General features: G+C 44.0%; 1 protein-coding gene across 2 annotated transcripts in view; it reads left to right on the forward strand.

Annotated features, from left to right (window-relative positions):
* The window catches only part of RARS1 (arginyl-tRNA synthetase 1), a 219,223-nt gene that overhangs the window by 34,150 nt on the left and 163,986 nt on the right, over positions 1-21,087 (forward strand). For both annotated transcript variants that reach the window (XM_085617844.1, XM_085617845.1), the window contains exons 2-3: positions 1,961-2,095; positions 20,072-20,260. In XM_085617844.1, coding sequence (XP_085473970.1) covers positions 1,961-2,095; positions 20,072-20,260 — 324 coding nt within the window. The remainder of the gene's footprint in view (positions 1-1,960; positions 2,096-20,071; positions 20,261-21,087) is intronic.

Below are 21,087 nucleotides of genomic sequence, written 5' to 3' on the forward strand. Positions count from 1 at the left end.
GCAATTTCTTTTATTGATGTTTTTTTCGTCTGTTCTATGTAACCTATGTGTTGCTTTTTTACTTTTTGAACATAGTTTCTTTATCCAAGTTTGTTTTTTAACTTCTGAATCGGTGTACCAAACCTGTTTTTGACTACGCCTGGGCCGACGTTAGATTGTTTATAACGGTGGCATACACTTAGTGATTTGGGGTCTACTTTTAGTTTTTTCTATTTGATCAGCCCTGCGACTTTGACTGTTGATGAATGCTGCGTTTTTAGGTTATACTCGTTGTTAGAAAACACTGACAAAGTGACTTAACATTTTAATGGTATGTATCTAAGCTTTCTGGCAATTCAGATTAGATCTAGCTGTAGTGGTGTTGATTTGTTGGCTAAGTGGACACATGTCAAGTCAGAAGACGTGAGTAGTGTTTGCTTCTCTAGTTGTTGAACTTGTGTGATCCTCCTCTAATCCGTAAGGCAACGATTTACATATGATTTAGGCACCAGTGTTTAACTCTTATTTTCAGAGTCACGATTAGCAGACCTTTCATTACTGATGAGACATTTGCGATCTGAAAATTCTGGAAATACAGCGGTTTTGTTTTGCATTTTCGTTTGTTGAGGTGTGTTTGTGGTTTGTGGGGTTTTCTGGTTGAGTCCACCATACATGCCAACATTTAAATGTCAGGAAGAGATTTTTTCCCCCCATTAACGTACATTAAAGCAATGGCGACTTGGGGGTTGGGGGAGGGGGCAGCTGCAGTAAAGCCATTTTTGACTTTAAAAGGGGGGGGGGGGGGGGGAGTCTCCTACCTAAATCGGTATTGGAGAAAGACTTAGATTCTTCATTGCACCTTAGAATTCCACTTTGCACAAAATTGTGAGTTTTAGGGCAAGCAGAGAAAATATTACTGGGCAAAAATTAAAAGTTAGTTTTGGGGTGTCAGGCAAATATGTGCTTGCATTCTGCCAAGTGAAATAGACATGTACAAAACTAAGAGCCCTGAATTAGGGTTTGGTGGACAGGGCGCTTGGTCACAAATGTGACGCTGTACCTTGTCTGCCAAACTCTTGGTCCATCCTCCCAGTTTAGAGTCTGTTGGGCAAACCAGTTTCCGTCGTCAGTGCCCCCCTTGGCTCCATTGATAGAAAGTTATCTGACCTTATTTAGGGATGACGCATTCTTTTCTGTTCATCACTGCCAGAGAAAACCAGGTAATGTTGTAGAGAGGATGTGGCCTAACGGCTAAAACAGTCGACAGGAACGCTCAACATCCTGTGATTCTGGGCAAATCACTTAATCTCCTTGTGCCTAACAAAAATTAATGTGTCCCTCTGTAACGCAACTGGCACTCATGTAAAGCACTGATACCTTCGGGTCGAATTCTCGCAATATAAAAGAAAAAAAGAAAAATATAATGTTCCCCACACCTAGGGAAAAAACTATCTATGTGCAGAAGTCATTAGCTACATGTTTTTCTAAAGCAAACTCCCTCTTTGGAGACATAAATGTAGTGGATAGCTGTCCACTGAAACTTTGGTACCTTCAGTTTCTTTGAAGGTACAGAGATCACTGATGGGCCTGTGGTGACCAATACATTTTGAAAATTAAATGTAATTCCCTCTTGCATACTGATGGATGGTTAGCTACCCACCAGTCAGGCCCTAAATGGTTAAGACATACGGAGAGGGCTTTTAGATTAATCTGCCTTTGTTTGTGGTGCCATTCCTTTAAGTCTTTGGTTTTGTTTCTATTTTTGTTTTTAAATGCATGTCTGACACAAGAAACTGTAAGCCACAGTTAGCAATAATATGACGTTCTAGAGACCTGTGGTCAAATTTGTCAGCTGTGACTCTCCTGGCTAGTCCTTAAACTCTTTCTACATTGACACCCATGTCCAGGTTTCTGATGCAATGCTTGTTTGCAACCTCTTTACTGTAAATTATTAAACTTCTTCACCCTTTGTCCGTGCCAGGAAATAGAGATCAAGTCTCTGGCTGCTGAAGTAGAGAATCTGAAAAACGGTGGCCATCTAGGAGTTTCTCTGAACCTGGAAGACCTGCAGGAAGAAAACGCAAAACTGAAATACCGTCTAAATATACTCCGCAAGGTCAGTTGTTCTACGTAAACACTGCATGTATAGTTGGGGATTTTCTGTTTTAAACATATGTTGCTTTCTTGCTGTTAAATTATCGAAAAGAAAATATGAATTTTCCAGTTATATTGCCCCTGTCCATAATTTTCATAGTTTACACTGAGGTATTCCTGTTGTAGCTTGCTCTTATTTGTATATTATCTTTTCAAAGATTAGAATAAGAGGTTTCTATGTACGCTTAAGCTATTGATGAAGTAATCATTAGTCTTTTGTCTGTTTTTGTTGCATTTGTTGCCAACAGCTTAGTCCTGTGGTAGATGGAAAGAGGATTACAAATACACTATCAAAGAGCATAAAGTCTTTACTTTTTACTTCCCATTGGTCTTTTGGTTGGTGGGGTATGCGGTAGTATAAAATATTTGTTGCAGTTATTCTCTTCTAGCTTGCAATAGAAAGCCTTTTCCTTACCATAAATGCCTTTTTCAGATTATGCGACGGCAGCATGATGCTATTTTTCATTTTGTGGCGGTTGTTGTCTGATCTGAGCAGATCAAGAATGACCAAGATTTAGCTGTCCTCGTTTATTACTTGTTTTATATATTTTGAGAAGGGAAGAAAGTTATGTTTTTCACATTTAAGTTTGCTCAGCCTGCTCTTTATCTTCAGCTCTGAACGGGTCCTTTTGAATGATACAGGCACTGATTCACCAAACAACCTGACCACATATGTGAAATATAGTTGTGCAAATAACCACATTTATGAGTGCAAATTCAACTTTGTTCACAGTATATACATTTGCACTAGTTAATGGTTTACTTTCTCGTAAGAAGCTGAGCTCCTGCAAACATGCAAGTTTGTGGGTGTGAACAAAACATTTGCTGGTAGTTTCCCACCCTAAAGGTGGCCAGAGATGTTCTTATTATTTTAGAAAAGGAGGAAATACATTTTCAAGGTCAGAAATTATTGGTAATGCCCACGAAATTTGTGGGCTATTTTGAAAGGGATTTCTCCACTGGAAAACGTTTTGCCAGATGGGGTACGGCGTTCAAAAAAAGATATCTCTCCCTGAAAATTGGCAGACAGCACTAAGTCCCTATCTACTATTGAACATTTCCTACACATCTGTTAAAAGCAGGGCAAAAGGGGTTTCGGCTGTTAGTAATGCCGGCTGTGTTTTGAAGATTTGCATGAAATTTGGTGACATATGCAACTGTAATCGCATTTCGTCCATCTTAAGCTTTGTGCAAAAATATCAAAGATGGGCAAAGTAAACTGTGACAGCCAGATGTCTTTTGACTAATAGTTCTGGCAATGTTTCATGAATCTATGCGAAATACATACTAGACCGCGGCTTATACAATGGTTGACAGTCTCCATTCAGATTGGTCAAATGGCTGCAAAATTGTTACCAAATAAGGCCATTTATACCTTTTAACTTTGCAAAAAGTCAGGGCCTGTATTCACAGGGTGCTGTTCTCAATCACAGACTGCACGAAGCTGGCATGGGGCCCGGCTTCAAGACCAGTCTGTGTTTCACCCATGCCAGCTTCGCGCAGTCTGTGATTGAGCAGAGCACCCTATGAATGCAGCGCCCTACTCTTAGCAAAGTTAAAAGGTACAAGTTGTCTTACTTGGTAACAATTTTGCAGCCATTTGACAAATCTGAATGCAGTCTGTCCACCATCATATAAGCGGCATTGGGAGCTGGTTTGGGTGGGGCGGATGGCTCGGCATGGGGCCTCATTTTAGGCCATTCTCTGTGCCTAAAGGTTACTGTGTTGCACAGCTGATTTGGGTACGATGGGGGAAGTTTGCTGCACATTGCATTTGCTGTAGATGATGGTGCACCGCTGTGGAGGCATTTCTTTTTACATTTTCACACGGTCCTTCATGATTAAGATGCTTTATACCTCCATTCCCTCAAGGCAAACGCAGAAAACATGTTCACTATCGTTATTTGCCATTGAGTCTTAGAAGCCCCGAGACCTTTGATTTCCACCTGATAAAACGCACTTGCTTGTATTGTATTGTAATTGCATTTATATAGCGCTTACTACCCCTGACGAGGCGTCGAAGCGCTTTTTCAGTTCGTGGGGTAATCCTATGCAGCACTCTTTATTTCCCCTTGGATCAGTTTGAAGCATGCATACCTGAATACATACTACTCAATACCTGAACAATGATTTTATAGGAGAAAACTATGCACCTTTGGTACTTTTTCCATGTTTTGGGCATGTTTTAAGTTATTTTGATTACACACTTTTTTTTAAAAAAGTTGTGAACAAAACCCTGCGTTTTTAGGACAAATGCAGAAAACTAGCTAAAACAGTTTTCTCTTCGGAGTTACTGTGATTGTGTGCATGCATTCTCAGATAATAAATACACACACAAAAAATAAATGTTTGGTGGGAAAAATAGAAACGACTTTCTGCTCCGTATCTAACATTAACAATCCGTCATTTCTTTCCGCCCTCAATGCTTTTTCATTGCTTTATGCTGTTGGTTTCTTTGCTATTGATGCCTGATGCAATAACCTCGAAAGTTACACTTTGAAATGATGCAATGTTTAGGAGATATATGACCGGACTTGTAAAGAGGAATTAACAGCCAGACTAGTCCATAATTTCTTTTACAATGTGGCCAAAGTCCAGGTCTGATGCAACTGCTGGGTGGTTCCACTTTACTGTAAACTATTACACTTTTCCGCCTTGAGTATTCTGAGAAATAGATAACAAGCCTCTGCTGAAAGGAGTATTCATACAAATAAATCCCGTGCCCACCCTTCGTGTCATATCAAACTAAGCATGCCAAATCCTGCCTAGAAAGGTTGGAGGATTTCGTCTGGGAAAATAATTCGGAAAACAGAGCTACTGATGCATTTTACACCACAATTTGCAAAGAAATAATCTAAAACGTCACAGTTCTTCCTGAAACATTTGAGTATACACTCAAATCCCAAATGTTCCTTAGTAAGCTGAGTTTTACCAGCAGTTTAAGGGGTCAAAAGTGACTGAATTGTGAATTTTACAGAACAGTTTTAAATTAATTAGCTTAAAATATCATATGCAATTCTGAAGTGGCACTCGACTACTAAAGGCATTTGACTACTCTGGACTGCAGGGAGATTAAGCCTACAAGGAAAAGTGAAAAAAGCAAAAAGTTGGTGTAATGTGATTTTTTTCCAATTGATTTTAAATTGGGTCAAAAGAATTAGGGCTTAGAACCAGTCCAAATAATCTGGTTATGTCATTTGACAAATACAGATGCATATAGCACATTTCTTCAGTGCAACCACCCTAGTTTTAGTTTTTCATTTTGCCCTTTCAGTTAGATTACGTCCTGAATTATGCCCGAGACTATGTTTATTGTAGGGTAAGGGTGTAGAAAGTTCAATTCATATTTGAAATAGAAACATTATGGTATTAATAGGCTCACATTGTGTGTAGCATGCTGTAAGTATTGATAAGCTCTTCTGTGTCTCGCATAGAGGTAGTATGTTATAAACAAATAATATAGTACAATAAAAAAAATCAAGGAAATGGTACCAGCATTACGTGCACCCAACTTGGAATGAACTCTCACTCAGTTATTTACTATATTATAAAGATGCAATCAACAGACATCAACAGTTCCTGAAAAAAGACACTGGGGCCGATTACGATCCTGGAAAAACCCGGTACAAACCGTGGGTCGGAGCGTTTTCTCCGTCCGACTCGTACCGGGTTGTAAAACTTTACAAACATGCAATTACGATTCGTACGGAAACACCATTTCCGTACGAATCGGAAAAAAGACCAACCGACAGAAAAATACATACAAATGTGATCCGGGACACCGCGGACGTGACGTCCGGACGGAGTTAGGCATGTTTTTACGTACCAGCAATTACGATTCGCACCGACTGCAGTCCGGATGGGAATATTTTTACGGCACCCAAAAAGTGCCTGAAAAGCTAAGTACGCGGCGATGCGAGCTGATTAGGGGGCCCAGTACGCGCCGTACCCCCCTCAGCCCCCCGTATGTACGGAGCGTACCCACCAGCCCCCCGTATGTACGGGGTGTACCCCCGTACCCCCCAGCCCCCCGTATGTACGGGGCATATCCCTGTACCCCCAGCCCCCCGTATGTACGGAGCGTACCCCCCCAGCCCCCCCGTATGTACAGTGCAGACCCCCAGGGGGTACGCTCCGTACATACGGGGGCTGGGGGGTACAGGGGTACGCTCCGTACATACGGGGGCTGGGGGGTACGGGGGTACGCTCCGTACATACGGGGGGCTGGGGGGTAGAGGGGTACGCTCCGTACATACGGGGGGCTGGGTGGTACGGGGGTACGCCCCGTACATACGGGGGGCTGGGGGGTATGCTCCGTACATACAGGGGGCTGGGGGGTACGGGGGTACGCCCCGTACATACGGGGGGCTGGTGGGTACGCCCCGTACATACAGGGGGCTGGGGGGTACAGGGGTACGCTCCGTACATACGGGGGGCTGGGGGGTACAGGGGTACGCCCCGTACATACGGGGGACTGGGGGGTACGGGGGTACGCCCCGTACATACGGGGGGCTGGTGGGTACGCTCTGTACAAACGGGGGGTAGGGGGGGGGGTACGACGCGTACTGTGCACTTGTTTGGACATCTCCATGGATGCTATGGGAGTTCGCTCCGGACGGTCTTTTTTCCATGCAGTTGTACAATCGGACGGATGGGACGGATCGTAATTGCGCATTGGGACTTAAGTTTTCCCATTTGTACGTAAAAATGTCCGGGGACGTGTCGGAGACTTTTCCCCGACCCGAGGACGTGTGGGGGAATTTTCCCAATGCGATTCGTATGGACTTTTTCCCATACGAATCGTACTTGGCAGTTTGTACGGCGCTTTTACCATTTGTACGGAAAAAAGTCCAGATTCAATTGGGTTGGGGAAATTTTTTCCAGGATCCTAATCGGCACCACTGTCTTTCCCACATGCCAGATTTTCATTGTGGGTAAATAAATGCAATTCCCCAAACTAAAAGTGTGCGCATTTTTGTATAATTACCTAAATAGTAGTATTTTGTCAGTAAATGCACAAATTTAGTTCCCGGATACCAGGTTGTCATTTTCTCCGAAAGTTAATATGGTCTATGTTGATAGAAGCTCTATCATTGTCATTTTTCGCAACTACATGCAAGGACGCGCATCATCTGCTAGTGGTAGCTACTAAAATGCTGTATATTCCCCCTTAGGGCAGGATACTTGTCAGAAGCCGTGGATGTACTGCAAATGCTAGACATGGCCACCATTATGCCTTACATGGCATACATTGTGATGAAGATGTTGAAAATATACCTAAAAGGGCCACGATACAGTATAATGTATTGAATTCCGGTAAAATTCAGAAAAAAAAAATTCCTTATGACGAAGCCTCCATAATGCATACAAGGGCCCTTATGCCAATAGGGCATCCTTCAGTCATGGTCACCATTATGCTTAAGATTTCTAAAGTATGGCATGGAGTGCCATTAGGACGCATTAAATGCCAAAAATGTGCCAAGGATGATGCTTTATTCCAGGGCCAACATATTACATTGAAAGGACGCATCGATCTGTGCCGTTGTCAAAGGCTCTGCAAATTCCATTTCCCTGTATTCTGCAAACTTCATTGGGTATTGTTGAATTCCCTGAAGGCAGATTGTGTTCCTCCATCACTTGTGCTCTCTTTTGCACCCACGCACAACACTTCGTAATAACGCTGAAATGATGATGTCTTTTGAGATATCATCAGAGATGTCATGAGCAGCTCATGCACAGCAGTTTGTGTAGTATTTCATCACTTGGGAATTTCAATGTTTTTTCTACCCTAAACACAAAGTCAAATTAACTAGCTACTTTCATCCATATTAAAAAAAAAAAACATTTTGTGTTATTTTAGCTTCAAATAAGTCTGTGCACTATAACGCTGTAATTAATACACAAGGATCTGTCACATAATGCACAGAAATAATAAGTTCTTCCCAAACAGCTCACAACCGCTAATCATTAAACGATCCATTGAGCTCATCTTTCAATGTTTATAGCAGTTAAAATATTGTAATTCTTCTTCTATTTAATCTCAGGGAGGGGATCAGATTCGGGGACTTCTCCAAATATTGATATGCCGGTATTTTACATCTACAGTGTAAAACCCAAATTTGCCTATCAGTTAATATTTCTTATCAACCCATACACTATTACTGGAGGAGTGTGGCTCAATGGTTAGAGCGGCAGACCCTGAAGCAGAGTTCTGGCCAGGGACCAGGGTTCGATTCCCGCCTCAGCGGGGCTCGGGCTCAATTTCCTTGGACCTGTCTATTCTCGCCTCGGTGCCTATTCTAATCATGGGCCCCACGCTGCAACTCTGGGCAATAGCTTGCTTAGCCTCCACACCGGCCCCAACAGCGCTAAGGATGCCTGGCTTCACCCTGGGGGTGCCCAGGAGTGGACACTTCACAGGGAAAGCCAGGAGGGGTTCCACAGCGGTATGAGTATCAGAGCCAGGAAACCGCAAAAGGCGACACCGCAAGGTGGCCGTCTGGTGACAGTGCGCTCTATAAGTACCTTGACATTTACATTTTTACATTTACTTCACAAGCATTACATCTCAATCCAGGTCACTCATAGTGAAGTATGGTCAGTGCACTTCTCAAGGTTCAAGCTAAAATGTAATGGTATGTCGCTGCCATCACCAGTGGCTGCAGCTACCCCCCTGTGTTACTGAACACAGAGCACCCAATCTTTGCCCATCTGCGCATATCTATTTTCCAGACAGCGATGCTGAGTGCCACAGGCAATTTCTAGGTCAAGGCTATACCGTACTTTACCATCAACAATGCTAGGTCGGCAAACTTTCATTCATATATATTGCCTTCCTATGCCTCGGCCTTAGCAAGCTACCTGTTAGCGTTACAATTGTTGCTGATACCCCCTAGTAAGGTGTAAGTACTGAGCATTTCTAAACCATGTGGTAAAAACTAGATTCTGCATATTCACATCCTGGGCAGCCAGCCCTCTCAAACATCTTACTGATCCTGTATGGAGTTAAGTGTGTCCGATGGCAGTTATTACATTAAAATTTAGCATTTCAAGATACCACTTTCTGTAGGACCCTTCGCTGTAGACCAGTTTTAATCTAAAAATTATGATCCAGTGTCTACCTCCCATCTCAGTAGCTGATCACTAGTAAAGAAGTGTCACTCACACTTTAGTTGTTAGCAGCTTTCTTTGTCCTAGTCCTTATTTCCTCCACCCATCAATTGTGAGGCTTGGGGTGACATCAGATTGGAAGCTGTCGATCTTTTTCAGCATGTGTTGTAGTTATTTTCAGCTACTGTTTCCCAACAGTTTTGCACGTCAATACCACTGGTGAAAGAGAGAGTCCTCCCTTAGATCTCACCAAATGTTCTTTGACATCATCAAAGTCCATATATCCTGTGTCCGGAATCATGGTCCTTGCTGCTTCAGTTTTTCCTGCTGATATCCATTTAGCTGCCTGATAATGTAATTCAAAATTTGGGCAGTCTGACTCCTCCCTCCCTACATTGGAAACTGACCTTTTTCTATTGCCATTCAGCATCTACTTGCGCCGCATATCAATTCAACAATCAGTGGTTGGAGCTCCCAGAAAATGCTCTGTGGCTTAATAACTGCTCCTGTAACAAAATGGTGCAACCGGTGTAGTTGCATAACCTTTTTTGAGAGTTATTCTCGGCCTATGAGTGACAGTGGAAGATTACACTAAAAAAGATATTGAACTTGTGAACACCACAAGCTCTCTGCTTAAATTGCCATCGAGCACATATGCCCAATAGTATATATCCATACCCCCAAGTATTTAAACGCGATAGGTGTCAACATTTATTGGTCACATTGTACAAATAATAATGCCTAGTTACTTTGATGCATCAGAGGGCAAATAAGGAATTTCTCCAATGTCACCCTTAGTCTTAAAAAATACATAAAATGTTCATTGTTGTTGCAGACAAATAAGCTTTCAAGTTTCTAATGTACATAAGGATATCAATGTTATGTTAAACGTCCCGTAATAGTTTCACAGCTCTCCAGCCTATTAGAACAGACTAGAGCCTGTTTTGCCAGAACAAATAATTGTGTGGAGAGGATGGAGTATTTACCTACACCTTTGGCCCATTGGTAGGAAATATCCTCCTCCATTTGAACACTTGAAACCGGAAGTTCTTTCTGTAATGAGAAGTTCGATCTAGACTTTTATACATATTTTGTATGCTCCGTAACCAGGACTAGATATTCCCACTTGAGAGTCTCAAAGTGTGCTGCATGAAGTGTTTTCTTGCTGACCGTGATCTAGGTTTGGTGTCATCTCCACCACCACTACCTTTGGAAAAGCTTACCCAATTCCAAGGATAGTTTTAGATCACTTTCAGTTGAGAAGTAAGCAGGTTTTTCATATGTTGCAAAAGATTCTGCCGGGGGACTGTCGGAGGATAAGATTTTTATTTATAGCTTGCCAATTTTTAACTTTAGTTGAGGTGAGCTGTGCATCCATGTGAATCCTCTGCTCTGGTGTATACCTAGAAAGGCACATTTCCACCAGAAATGGCAGAATCTGTTCTGTGTGTACACTAGGCAGTGCCGTCTTGTATAGTACGCTCAATATTGCTCCCTCAAAGTGCTGTCGCGGCCGGTCAGATCGTTTCTGAGTTTATGTGCTGTACTAGTACGTGACCCAATCTGGGCCTTTTGAGAGCTGCCTGCCCGTAAATTCAAATAAATCTAAACATTTAAGCCTGTCAGTGCTCTACAGTTTTTCTTCTTAAATGTCAACAGAGATGCTTGAGCTGAGATTCATTTGCAAACCGGAACTCAGTGATTTGCTTTCCAGTTCCCAGCTGGTTCACTTCTCTAAGTACAATTGTCCAAGCAATGTTGACCATTAATACATGCCCTTCTGTTTCCTTAAAGGCCTCCCATTCAATCCCTACATTACCCACGGAGTCCTCAAAGTCCGTCAATTATGCTTTATCCTAGCGTGCATCCGAAAGCGGGGCCTTGCAAAGTAGCTTCATGCTGACGCCGTTATGGATGTAGACAGTCTGTTCCAACCAACTTTAATTAGAAGCGGTCACCGGTCCTATATTATCCTGCATAAGCATTTAGCAAGCAGAGGTGAATGCAACCTGTGATGCAGGGCCAAAACTTCATCCGATCTGCTACGGAGGGCATACACTGGGCAGTACAAAAAATAATTATTTTATCAGCAGGTGTGCTATTTTCCAAAGATCATGCAAACCTCAATTCACCATCCATGGTAGGCCATCTATGCTGCAAGTTTTACACTAGCCATCCTGGAAAAGGACAAATGCAATCTGTTCAACTCCGTGTGAGCCACATAATTATAATCACCACACTATATTATTGGAACAGAATCATCTAGCAGCAACTGTTTTGCAATTTTTTCCAGAAATAAAACCGAGGGCAAAGTCTGGGAATATATGTGAAATATTTATGGAGACCTACCATACAAATGTCTTCTGCCAACTCAGTGTCTCCTAGAACAAGCATTTGCAATGCAATAGGTCTCGCATTTGTGAGAGTTTGAGCTATTGGCATTATAAATGGCAATGCCTTCTAATTATGTGTTCTGAAAACCTGCAAGCGGTGCATGAACACCACTTGCATGTTGTGAAAACATAAATAAAAGGCATTGCAGTTTACAATACTTAACGTGCTTATCCACGATTGTATTGCATGCAGCAAGTATTGCCTTAGAAAGAAGAGGAAATATGATATCAGAGTGCATACTGGGTATAGTTACAACTATTAAACAGAAAGTGGGAGCATATAGGAGTGGGCAAACTGAACCAACATGAATTATAGAATAAAAAATGCGAACTATCCTGGGCTATGCGGACGGAGGGAGAAGTTAAAAGGGAAGCTACAGAGAGTAGGAGCACAAAGATTACCGAGTTTAGAGCAGATGGTGTCACCTTTGGACTCTGTCACTGTTCTGCTTGATCTTTTTAATTGAGACTCCAACCACCATCGCAGGTGTTCAAAGGGAACAGATAAGCTGCAGAAAGAAGTGCGCAGGTCTTTGAAAGGGGACACTACCCTTAAGAGGAATTAAAGGAATTAAAGGAAGTAGTGAAGTTCAGAGTGCTTTGAAGTATGTTTTGTGCTAGGGATAGTGAGAATGGTGGTAGCCTGATGGGTGCTTATGGTGGGTACACAAAGCACTGACCGAAACGCATAGTGCCCATTTTACACTCGTAGCAAGCATGGCTACAAAGTGCAGGCCTTGGATGTGATACTAGCAGCGATCCCTTTGGCGTACACAGACTCCGCACAGAGATGGGGTAACACAGAGCTTACGAAGCCTGGCAGAGCTTTGAAGCCACATATTTCTTGCAATAAAGAGGGAGTCGCTAGCATCGTCGGCTTGGGTGCGAGTGTTCCGGATGATGAAGGATGTTGGGCTCACGCCTCTGCCCGGAGTGCTGACTGCTAACATATGGTGGGAACTCCACCCATGACCCATCCCCGAGACCCTTCAAAAAACGTAGAGCTGACAGCCCCTATCACGGCGCGAAGTACCAGCGCATATTCCACAGAGATACAACAGCCTGGCAGTTTCAGTGTGGGTGCCAATTAGGCTATGTGAAATTTAAGCACACATGCAAACCATGCAGTAGACACAACATTGTTATGTGGGAACTGGTCCAGAATTATTGTTTGCCCCCATAAGGAGTTTAATGAACTGAGACTGCCCATAGTTCCATCTGAGATTGTGTGAACGCTGAATCAATAAGCAATCTGTGAGGAACTCCAATAGGACTATTGAGATACATTCAGAAACTAATTATGTTTCCTTTTTGAACGGGGCGTGAACAAATCAGTATTTGCCCCTGCCTTGTAGTGTTAACAAAACGGAGCTCTTGGAGTTGTGGCTCCACTGTCTTGAGAGCTGTGCTTTGTGGCTCTGCTCTCACCATGACGTGACACCCTTGCCCCCGGCCCCTCTTCCTACACAGAACAGGGCAGCAACACGAGCGAGGTCAGGGTGGACACTGTTGGATAATTTACAGCAGCAGTACATGGGGGCCTGGACTGGCAGGAAAATTAAAAATATATATTTTTAATGTTGGTATTTTTTTTTTGTGCTAATTATTTTGTTGTGAATGCTGGCAAATTTTAATGTTTATTTGATAATTTGTTTGTCAACAAATATTCTAGTAGTAACGTAAGTAATATTGTAGTACCTTATGTGGCTAATAGAGGTTTGTATACAACTGCAGAGTTACACCTAAAACAGCCTGTAGTACTGCACACTTTTCGTATGTGAATTTTAGTTTATTACTTCACATTTAATCCATAATTTAATCAATTTTAAACCGCATGAGACGTCGCTTTTCACTGACACATTTTATTCACAACTTGATGCCATTGTTCAAGATGCGCAGTAAAAGCTGCTAGAAATGAGATTCCACTACATGTGGCAATTTAAATTACATTAATAATCAACTGTACCTAATGCATTTCGGGAAGTATTCCCTACGTCAGGGGTAACAGGAATAAAGAAATGTAATACAAGGTACCAGCAGAATTAACGGTAAGTCACGTCTTCAGCATATGTACATACATCACTCTATAACACAATAATGCTCTAATAAATGCAATGCATATTGTGCAACTATAGATTTGCACACTATCCCTCAATCAACACAATGCTTGAACATCTGTGGTTTGACAACAATACTGTTAGAAATGAGATTTCTGGTTGGCTAAGGCTCGCACCAAAGCCAGGCAGAAACCACCACTCTAGTCAGGGCAAGGAAGTTACACGCCAAAGATAACCCCTGCTCACCCCCTTGGTAGCTTGGCACGAGCAGTCAGGCTTATCCCGGAGGCAATGTGTAAAGCGTTTGCGCACGCGCACAGCAACAAAACCCCAGGTACACCACAAAGGGAACTCCACACAAGGTTATATATAAAAATAGCCTTTGTATTGTCATAAATACATTAGAAACATAATCTCATAATATACACTGTGCCAACTGGTACTAGGCAATATTCACAGGGGACTATTTACACACGACAGGGCCAATGGGGCCACAGTCAAAACCATCACAAATCACCAATTGGGAATGTAGCACAAATAGTAAATGCAGCACACAACCAGTAACTACTGGTTAAGTTAGGGACTTAGCATGAGATCCTGCAATAGAAACCATAGAATGCACAAATAATATTACGCAGTAATCTTTTCAGGCATAAACCACATGAATCTCCTTAGGTAATCATTGGCATAGACACAGTGTACCCCAATTGGGGGCACACACCCTAAAACTGGCCCTAGGCCAACTGGCCTCTTCCAGGGGCTCAAATGCCAAACGTCCAGAATGTCAGGGCGGGCTGAAAAAGCAGCAAAGCAAAAGATCAGACCTAAACGTGGCAGCTGCCCACTACTTTCTGGGCAGCTGTGAAAAGAAATTAGCACGGGCACCAGCGTGCCCCCTGAGCCCCTCTCTGGGACTCTGAAACTGGAATGACCCCAAGTGTTGCAGCTGCCTGCACCCTCGCAGGGCAGCTGGGGAAATTAGGCAAACAAACAGGCTTTAGGGCTTTAGGCGTCCACACTGGGACTTTTAAACTGAAATGGCCCCCAAGTCCCCCTCCGGGACTTCTAAAAAGGAATGGCCCAAGAGAGTGAGGGCACCACGGTGCAAGGTACGTTGGAGTCCCGCTCTGGGACTCAAAAGGAAACCCAAAACTTTGCCCCCGTGTTGCTGTTGCCCTCTGACGAGCAGGGCAGCTGCGAGCACTGACAATGTGCCCCGAAGCAGGCCCCAACCATGTGTGTGCGGGCCCCACGGGGCTTAGTGACCAAGTGCAGGCTCCCTTTCTAACCCCACTCACCGGGCTGCCTTGGCTGCTTCTCCGGTTGGGTCCTCTCTCTCCTTGGGAACCTGCAGGGCTCCCTCCACACACGGGAGCCCTGCTCGGGAAGCCGCCGCCGTCCTCAATCTCCCGGTCTCCTTCAGTTCGCAGAAGCACGGGTTAGGCTCCCGTCTGCTTCCTTACTGCTGTGGTTACAGGAGCACGGGGTAGGCTCCCGTCCGCTTCCTGCTTTTTTGCCGACAAAAACAGCAACACGCACGGGGCTCTCTCTTCTACAAGAGAGCCCCGCTGCAGCTTCCATTCGATGAGGGCGCGAGGTCACACCCACCGGCATGCTGCTCCTGCTCCACTTCCGGGTTACCACGGGCAGCGCGGCGGTGATTTCTTCGGGGCACAGCGAATCCTATGAAGCCACGGGGCTGGCGGTGGTGATGCGGGGTGGGCACCCGCCCTTAAGTAACACAAGAAGCGGGGTGGGCACCCGCCATAAAAATGAGCACAAAGCGGGGTGGCACCCGTATTCTTCCAAATGCGGCAGGCAATGCGGGGTGGGCTCCTGCGCCGTAAACACGTGGAATTGCGGGGGAATCTCCACACCCGTGGATTCCCCTTTCAAAATGATCGCAGCTTCGTGCTGCAGTTAAAAAACAGAAGCGCTGCTCCTCTTGGGCAGAAATAGAGCGCTCACCAGGGCATCAGTCCAGCGCTCTGCCAAAAAATAAGTAAAGCTCTCCTCCAACTGCAAAAATAAAGCGCTCCCAAGCGCTGTAGCACAAAGTCTCCAGGATGGCAGAATCAGAGGATCTTTGGTGCTGGGGAGACCCCAGCAAGGCGCAGCCAGGCAGGCCAGCACGCAGGGACCCACAGGAAACAGCAGCTGGGTCCCGCGGCGGTTCCTCCTGGCAGAGTGTCCCCTCAAGAACACAAGCACAACAGAACATTTTCATGGGGTCACAGCCCCTTCATCTATACTACTTCTTTCCTTTGTGACACAGCACAGGGCTGGGGGAAAAACCAGATGCAACTGGTTTGGGGGAGCTTTGGAGCACTTTGTTGTGCTCAGCGCATCTCCCCTTTGTCAGGTGGGGGCTAGGTGCTCAGACTCACCACAGGGGGCGGAGCAAGCATTGTGGAGGGAAGGCACAGTCCTATTCAGTTCCCTGTCAATCACAAGCCAGACATGCACTCCACATCAGGCAGGCAGACACACAGCACACAGAAATGCCAACTTCTAAAAGTGGCACTTCTCCACCAGTCACAATAAATCTGCGCACACCATTGCGTCATTTATTCTCATGAGTTTGCACTTACCAAACTCGCCCCTGCCCTCCTCTCACACCAGGAATTACCATGGACACCTATATCCCCCATGCATTCCTATGGGAGGGCAGGCCAATCTCACCACACGCACTCAGAGAGCGCACACACTTTACTCTGGACCACCAATACCAGGTCACAGGAAAGGCAAAAAGTTTAGGGGTGAACCTGCCAAATGGGCCAAGTCCAACAAATACAATAACCAAAATAGATGAATCCCGCCCACACGTGAAAAATCGCAAATGTAAACTTAACATTCATACAAGGCACCGCATTTACCTCAGATTAGAAGTGTAACCATGCTCCAGGCACATGTGAAACAAGCCCGCGAGTGGTGCGCGCGCCACAGCGAGCGATCTGTTTTCAATTATCGCGCCCGTGTCTGGGCACGATAATTGAAAACAGATGTGGACGTGCAGGTAACAGACACCAATAGGCCAGGGGCGGAGCAACGTGACCGCCTTTGGCCTATTGTGTGCTGTCTTTCTAAAAAAGACGTCCGCAAACGCCAATACCGTGGACCAAAAGGAATCGCACGAGCGCGTGCGATTCCAGGCTCCGTTTTGGAACCCTCCACAAAAGGACTCTCGCTGCGCGAGCAGTTCTGCGCATTGCATCGCTAGGCACGAGACCTAAAAAGGACCCCATGCCTGACCTAAATAGGTGCCAACATGCCTATGCTGACTTAGCTGATCCAGAGACGTGAAATTGCCATTGACTCCAAAGCTTAACACTTTCCTCCTTTGTCATGAGTTTGCCATTTGCCTGCCACCCCAGTCTCTCACTACCACATCCCACCTCACCTGTTTGCTCCCCTTCAAAGACAGAATAAAAGCACTTGCATTCCAAATACTAGTAAATAAGTTATTGCATTGGGTCATCTTCAAAACTGACTTATAAAAGAAAATAATACACAATTAACAATCTTTATAAATGGTTCCACTCCATCATATATCCATCCCCCTTTGCAAATTATTGTGCAATTTTTATTCGGAGCCTTAGACTTTGTACCATAATCTTACAAATGTTATCTTATCTATTTTACCACGTCAGTTTACTCTGCAACCAGTCAGTATCACAAATTACCCTAGTTAGGACTCCTCTTTAGTTCTGCTTGTTGGACTGTATTCTCAGTAATCCTAAGTATTAGTATAGGGCCTGTTCAAATGGAATCAATTTTGCCTTCAGATGCATCTCTTGAAGTTGCCTGTACATCACCAATGTAATTTTCTGTAATTTTCAGTGTAGAGTTTACAGATTCTTTGAGTGCCTGTACACCCGGACCTGCTACCATTTTATTAGCTATCACAGGGTTTGGCTGCAGGCTTGGTGGACTTTTGGTTCCTTCTCCTTAACTTGGCTCTCATTCTGGGTTTGCCTGACAAGGGCTGTTCTTCAGGTTCTGCAGTGGCCGCCAGCTTTTAGTTCACTCCCATGCCTCTGCTGTATCTCTGAAGAGAGACATGCCGTCCAGAACCATCTTCAGTTTTCACTGGAATAGCAACATCTATCAGTTGCAATTATCTGATCCTCTTCTTCACCTACAGGAATGATCTCTTTTGCTGCTGTACCACCAGAGTGTAATCCAGAAATATCAGAATCTGGGTGTTGCCAACTATGTAGTGGCCGAGTTGTCTGGCATTCTGCAATATATTGTCTCTGTTGCAATAAATTCAGTAATTTGGCAGTCGGTGACTTGATACAGCTCATGGTGGCATTAGGGGCCCAGTGGCCGTATCTGCTATCACAACAGAGAACTATTCTGTTGGACACTTAGGTACCACTGTTGTGCTTAGCCATTCAAGCAGGAAAAGCTCGGCCCTCGGAATTCACTCCCGAAATTGCTCTCCCTAGATCTACCCTCAAAGTCCTTTTCTCAGTTCGCCAGAATGCGTATTCTTTCTTATAAGTCTCTGAATTGGTTTTGGATTTCCATCATTACGGACACAATGATAGTCAATTTTGCCTCTTTTGTACTAAATCTGTCTGTTTTTTACTGGTCAGTACATAGCAGCCCAACTTTGATTCCCTATTCTACCTGTCTTGCACTTGGAAGCCATATGGGTCTTGTGCATCAATTGCAGCATAAGATCTAATTTATTAGTAGATTCTACCAAGTAGTCTTTTCTTCCTTATGGAAAATCTCGTTTTTCAAAAGCATTCACCAGAGCTGATCAGGGTCTAGAGTCTCCAATCACCTTCACTATGTAAGGGTTCTTGGAAGTGTTGAGCCTTCCCTGTATCGAAGGGATGGTGGCTTTCTTCAGTCGTATCCTGCCAGCACCATCAGCACTCACTTGATGACCAGATGTAGTGCCAGGCAAGGGGACACACACTCTCATACAGGTGGAGTTCTCACCCACTTCTTGCACTGCAGCTGTGATGAACTTGTTGTTGGATGTTCCAAGACAGACAGTCCCCTTTTATCCGGGTGGAAACAATTTAATACATATTGACTAAACCTGGAGCCACATTCATGTGAATGATCTTTGGAACCCATACTCATATTGATCATTACCAGGTTGTGGTCAGTCCTTTGTTCCTTGAAGAAATGATCCACTGTCACTTAGGAACGCCTGAATAGAGCACATCCGTCAAGATGATCCTTATGCCGCTAGCGCCGGTACGCTTCTTTGGAAGCAGCTGTGCGCTGTACAAATGGATTAGTATTATCCCTGCCCCAGGTCTATGTTCCTCCATTTTATCATAACTCAGCAGCATTGATTTGCCTTCAGAAGAGGCATTGCAGGTCCAGCGGCTCTCCCTGTTCTGTTAAGCACCATTGGGGCTATCCAGCCCGTTCTTGCCCTGAGCACGGTTGCTGTTTTGAACCTGTTTGTCCCCCTCTTGTGTGCTAATTCCAATGTCAGTTGAGCCTCTCACTCCTCAGTAGGGAAGGGGTGACAATGCAGACTACCCACTGGTGGATTAATTCCTGTCTCACGCCGTTGTCTGGCTGCTGCTTCCTGTTGTGACTTTGGGCCTGGTTTAGATGTTGGCAGATGGGCTACTCCGTCACAACGGTGGCGGATATCCGGTGTGCCGAAATATAAATCCCTTAGGAGATAATGGGATTTATATTTCGGAGGGCGGGATATCCATCACCGTTGTGATGGAGTAACTGGCCTGCCCACATCTAAATTAGACCCTTTGCCTGGCAAATGCGCCAGACTGCCTCCTGTTTACATCTCAGTACAGCCCAATGCTTACCACCCTTTTCGCATATCCTAGGCTGATGGGAAGGTGGTGCTATGTCCTTACAAACAGCTTGTTATCCATACCTTGGGTTGTAAGGGCTTTTGAAGACGGATGTCAGGAAAAGTGGTAGGTTTGGATGGTGACCGACATCCTACCTATATGCTGAAAAGTGAAATTCACAAAAGTATAACTGGTTTCATGGGATTGTGACCTAAAAAGTAGCATTTGGTTTAACACAATAATTTGGTCCTTTGCGCACAGGAAGATGCTTTAAATTGTTATAACTTTTACTGGTCCTGCAAATGAGTGCAAAGATTATGTAGTACTTAAGCTTTCACAATCGTAAAAACCGGTGCTCCACCTGCAAAATGGGACACAGGTGCAGAGAATATACTTCTAGTGCCAGTAAGAGGCATTGCTAAGAAACATTAACATTTATTGTATTATCAAATTAAAGGGCTTAATATATAGTACTTGGCTGTGAGACCATTCCAATAGAAACACTAATTTTCCTAGCAAAACTTTACATTGTTCCATATGTATGTATTCATTCTTGCAATCTGTTTGTTGTGATTTCCTGCAGAGTCTTGAGGAGGAGAGAAATAAGCCCACCAAAAGCATGATTAACATCAATTCGCGCCTGCAGACCATATTTGGAGATGCCATTAAAGCAGCCTACCCGGAGATGGAAAATCCTCCTCTCGCTGTCACACCAAGCCAGCAGCCGAAATTTGGAGACTACCAATGTAACAGCGTCATGAGCATGACACAGGCGAGTTGCCGGGCAAAATTGGCTTTTGGGTTACATGTCTTATTCACATTACATAGCCTGGTACCCATTCAAGGACCACTTCCCATTGCCTCTCAGTACCTGTAACCTAGACAGAAGGCGTGTTGAAGGTACTACTTTCAGTTGCACAGATTACAAAACTCTGTTAGGGTTTGAGCTTTTTTCTTAGGCTCCAATTCCTTTTACCGTCCACATTTAGTAATCCCTGTAATCTTGCTCAGCCACAGCACTTTCATTTCACAAAAACAATAATTGTGAGCAGCGATGCTGTCCATTAGATGGGGCTTTGCAAAGCACTGCTCCTTTGTTTGTTCTGTTTATTTTTAGTCTTAATCATCCATCTTTGGTGCATTAAATAGCAATATTAAAAGGCTGAATTTGGTTTGTTGCTGTTCACGATTGGCAGCTGTTACTAATATTAAGTGATTTTAAATTGTTTCTCACAAATGACTTGTATAGAAATTATAAAGATGGTGTATTTGGAAAAGTGTGATAATTCTGTTAGGTTTCAGTAAATATAAATAAGAATTTATAAACCCACAAACCTAAGGAGATGTGTGACAAATGTATATTCAAGGAGAGAATCAACACGTTTGAAAAGGAATCAGACCTGTTTTTTTGCAATGACTTTAAATGCTCACCAACGTCTGGGGGCTCAGCTTGCACACTTAAAGCCAAAGAGATGTGAACGTTTCTGCCTAACAAAGACTGGTGTAATTAAGCTGAATTAGATATTTGTCATAACCTTAAGTCATCATTCTAAGTTTCTTGTGGTAGTATGCCACAGATATTGCTTTTTTCGTTGGTGA

This window comes from Triturus cristatus, chromosome 7 (genome assembly GCF_964204655.1).
Source record: "Triturus cristatus chromosome 7, aTriCri1.1, whole genome shotgun sequence".
Lineage (NCBI taxonomy): Eukaryota > Metazoa > Chordata > Amphibia > Caudata > Salamandridae > Triturus > Triturus cristatus.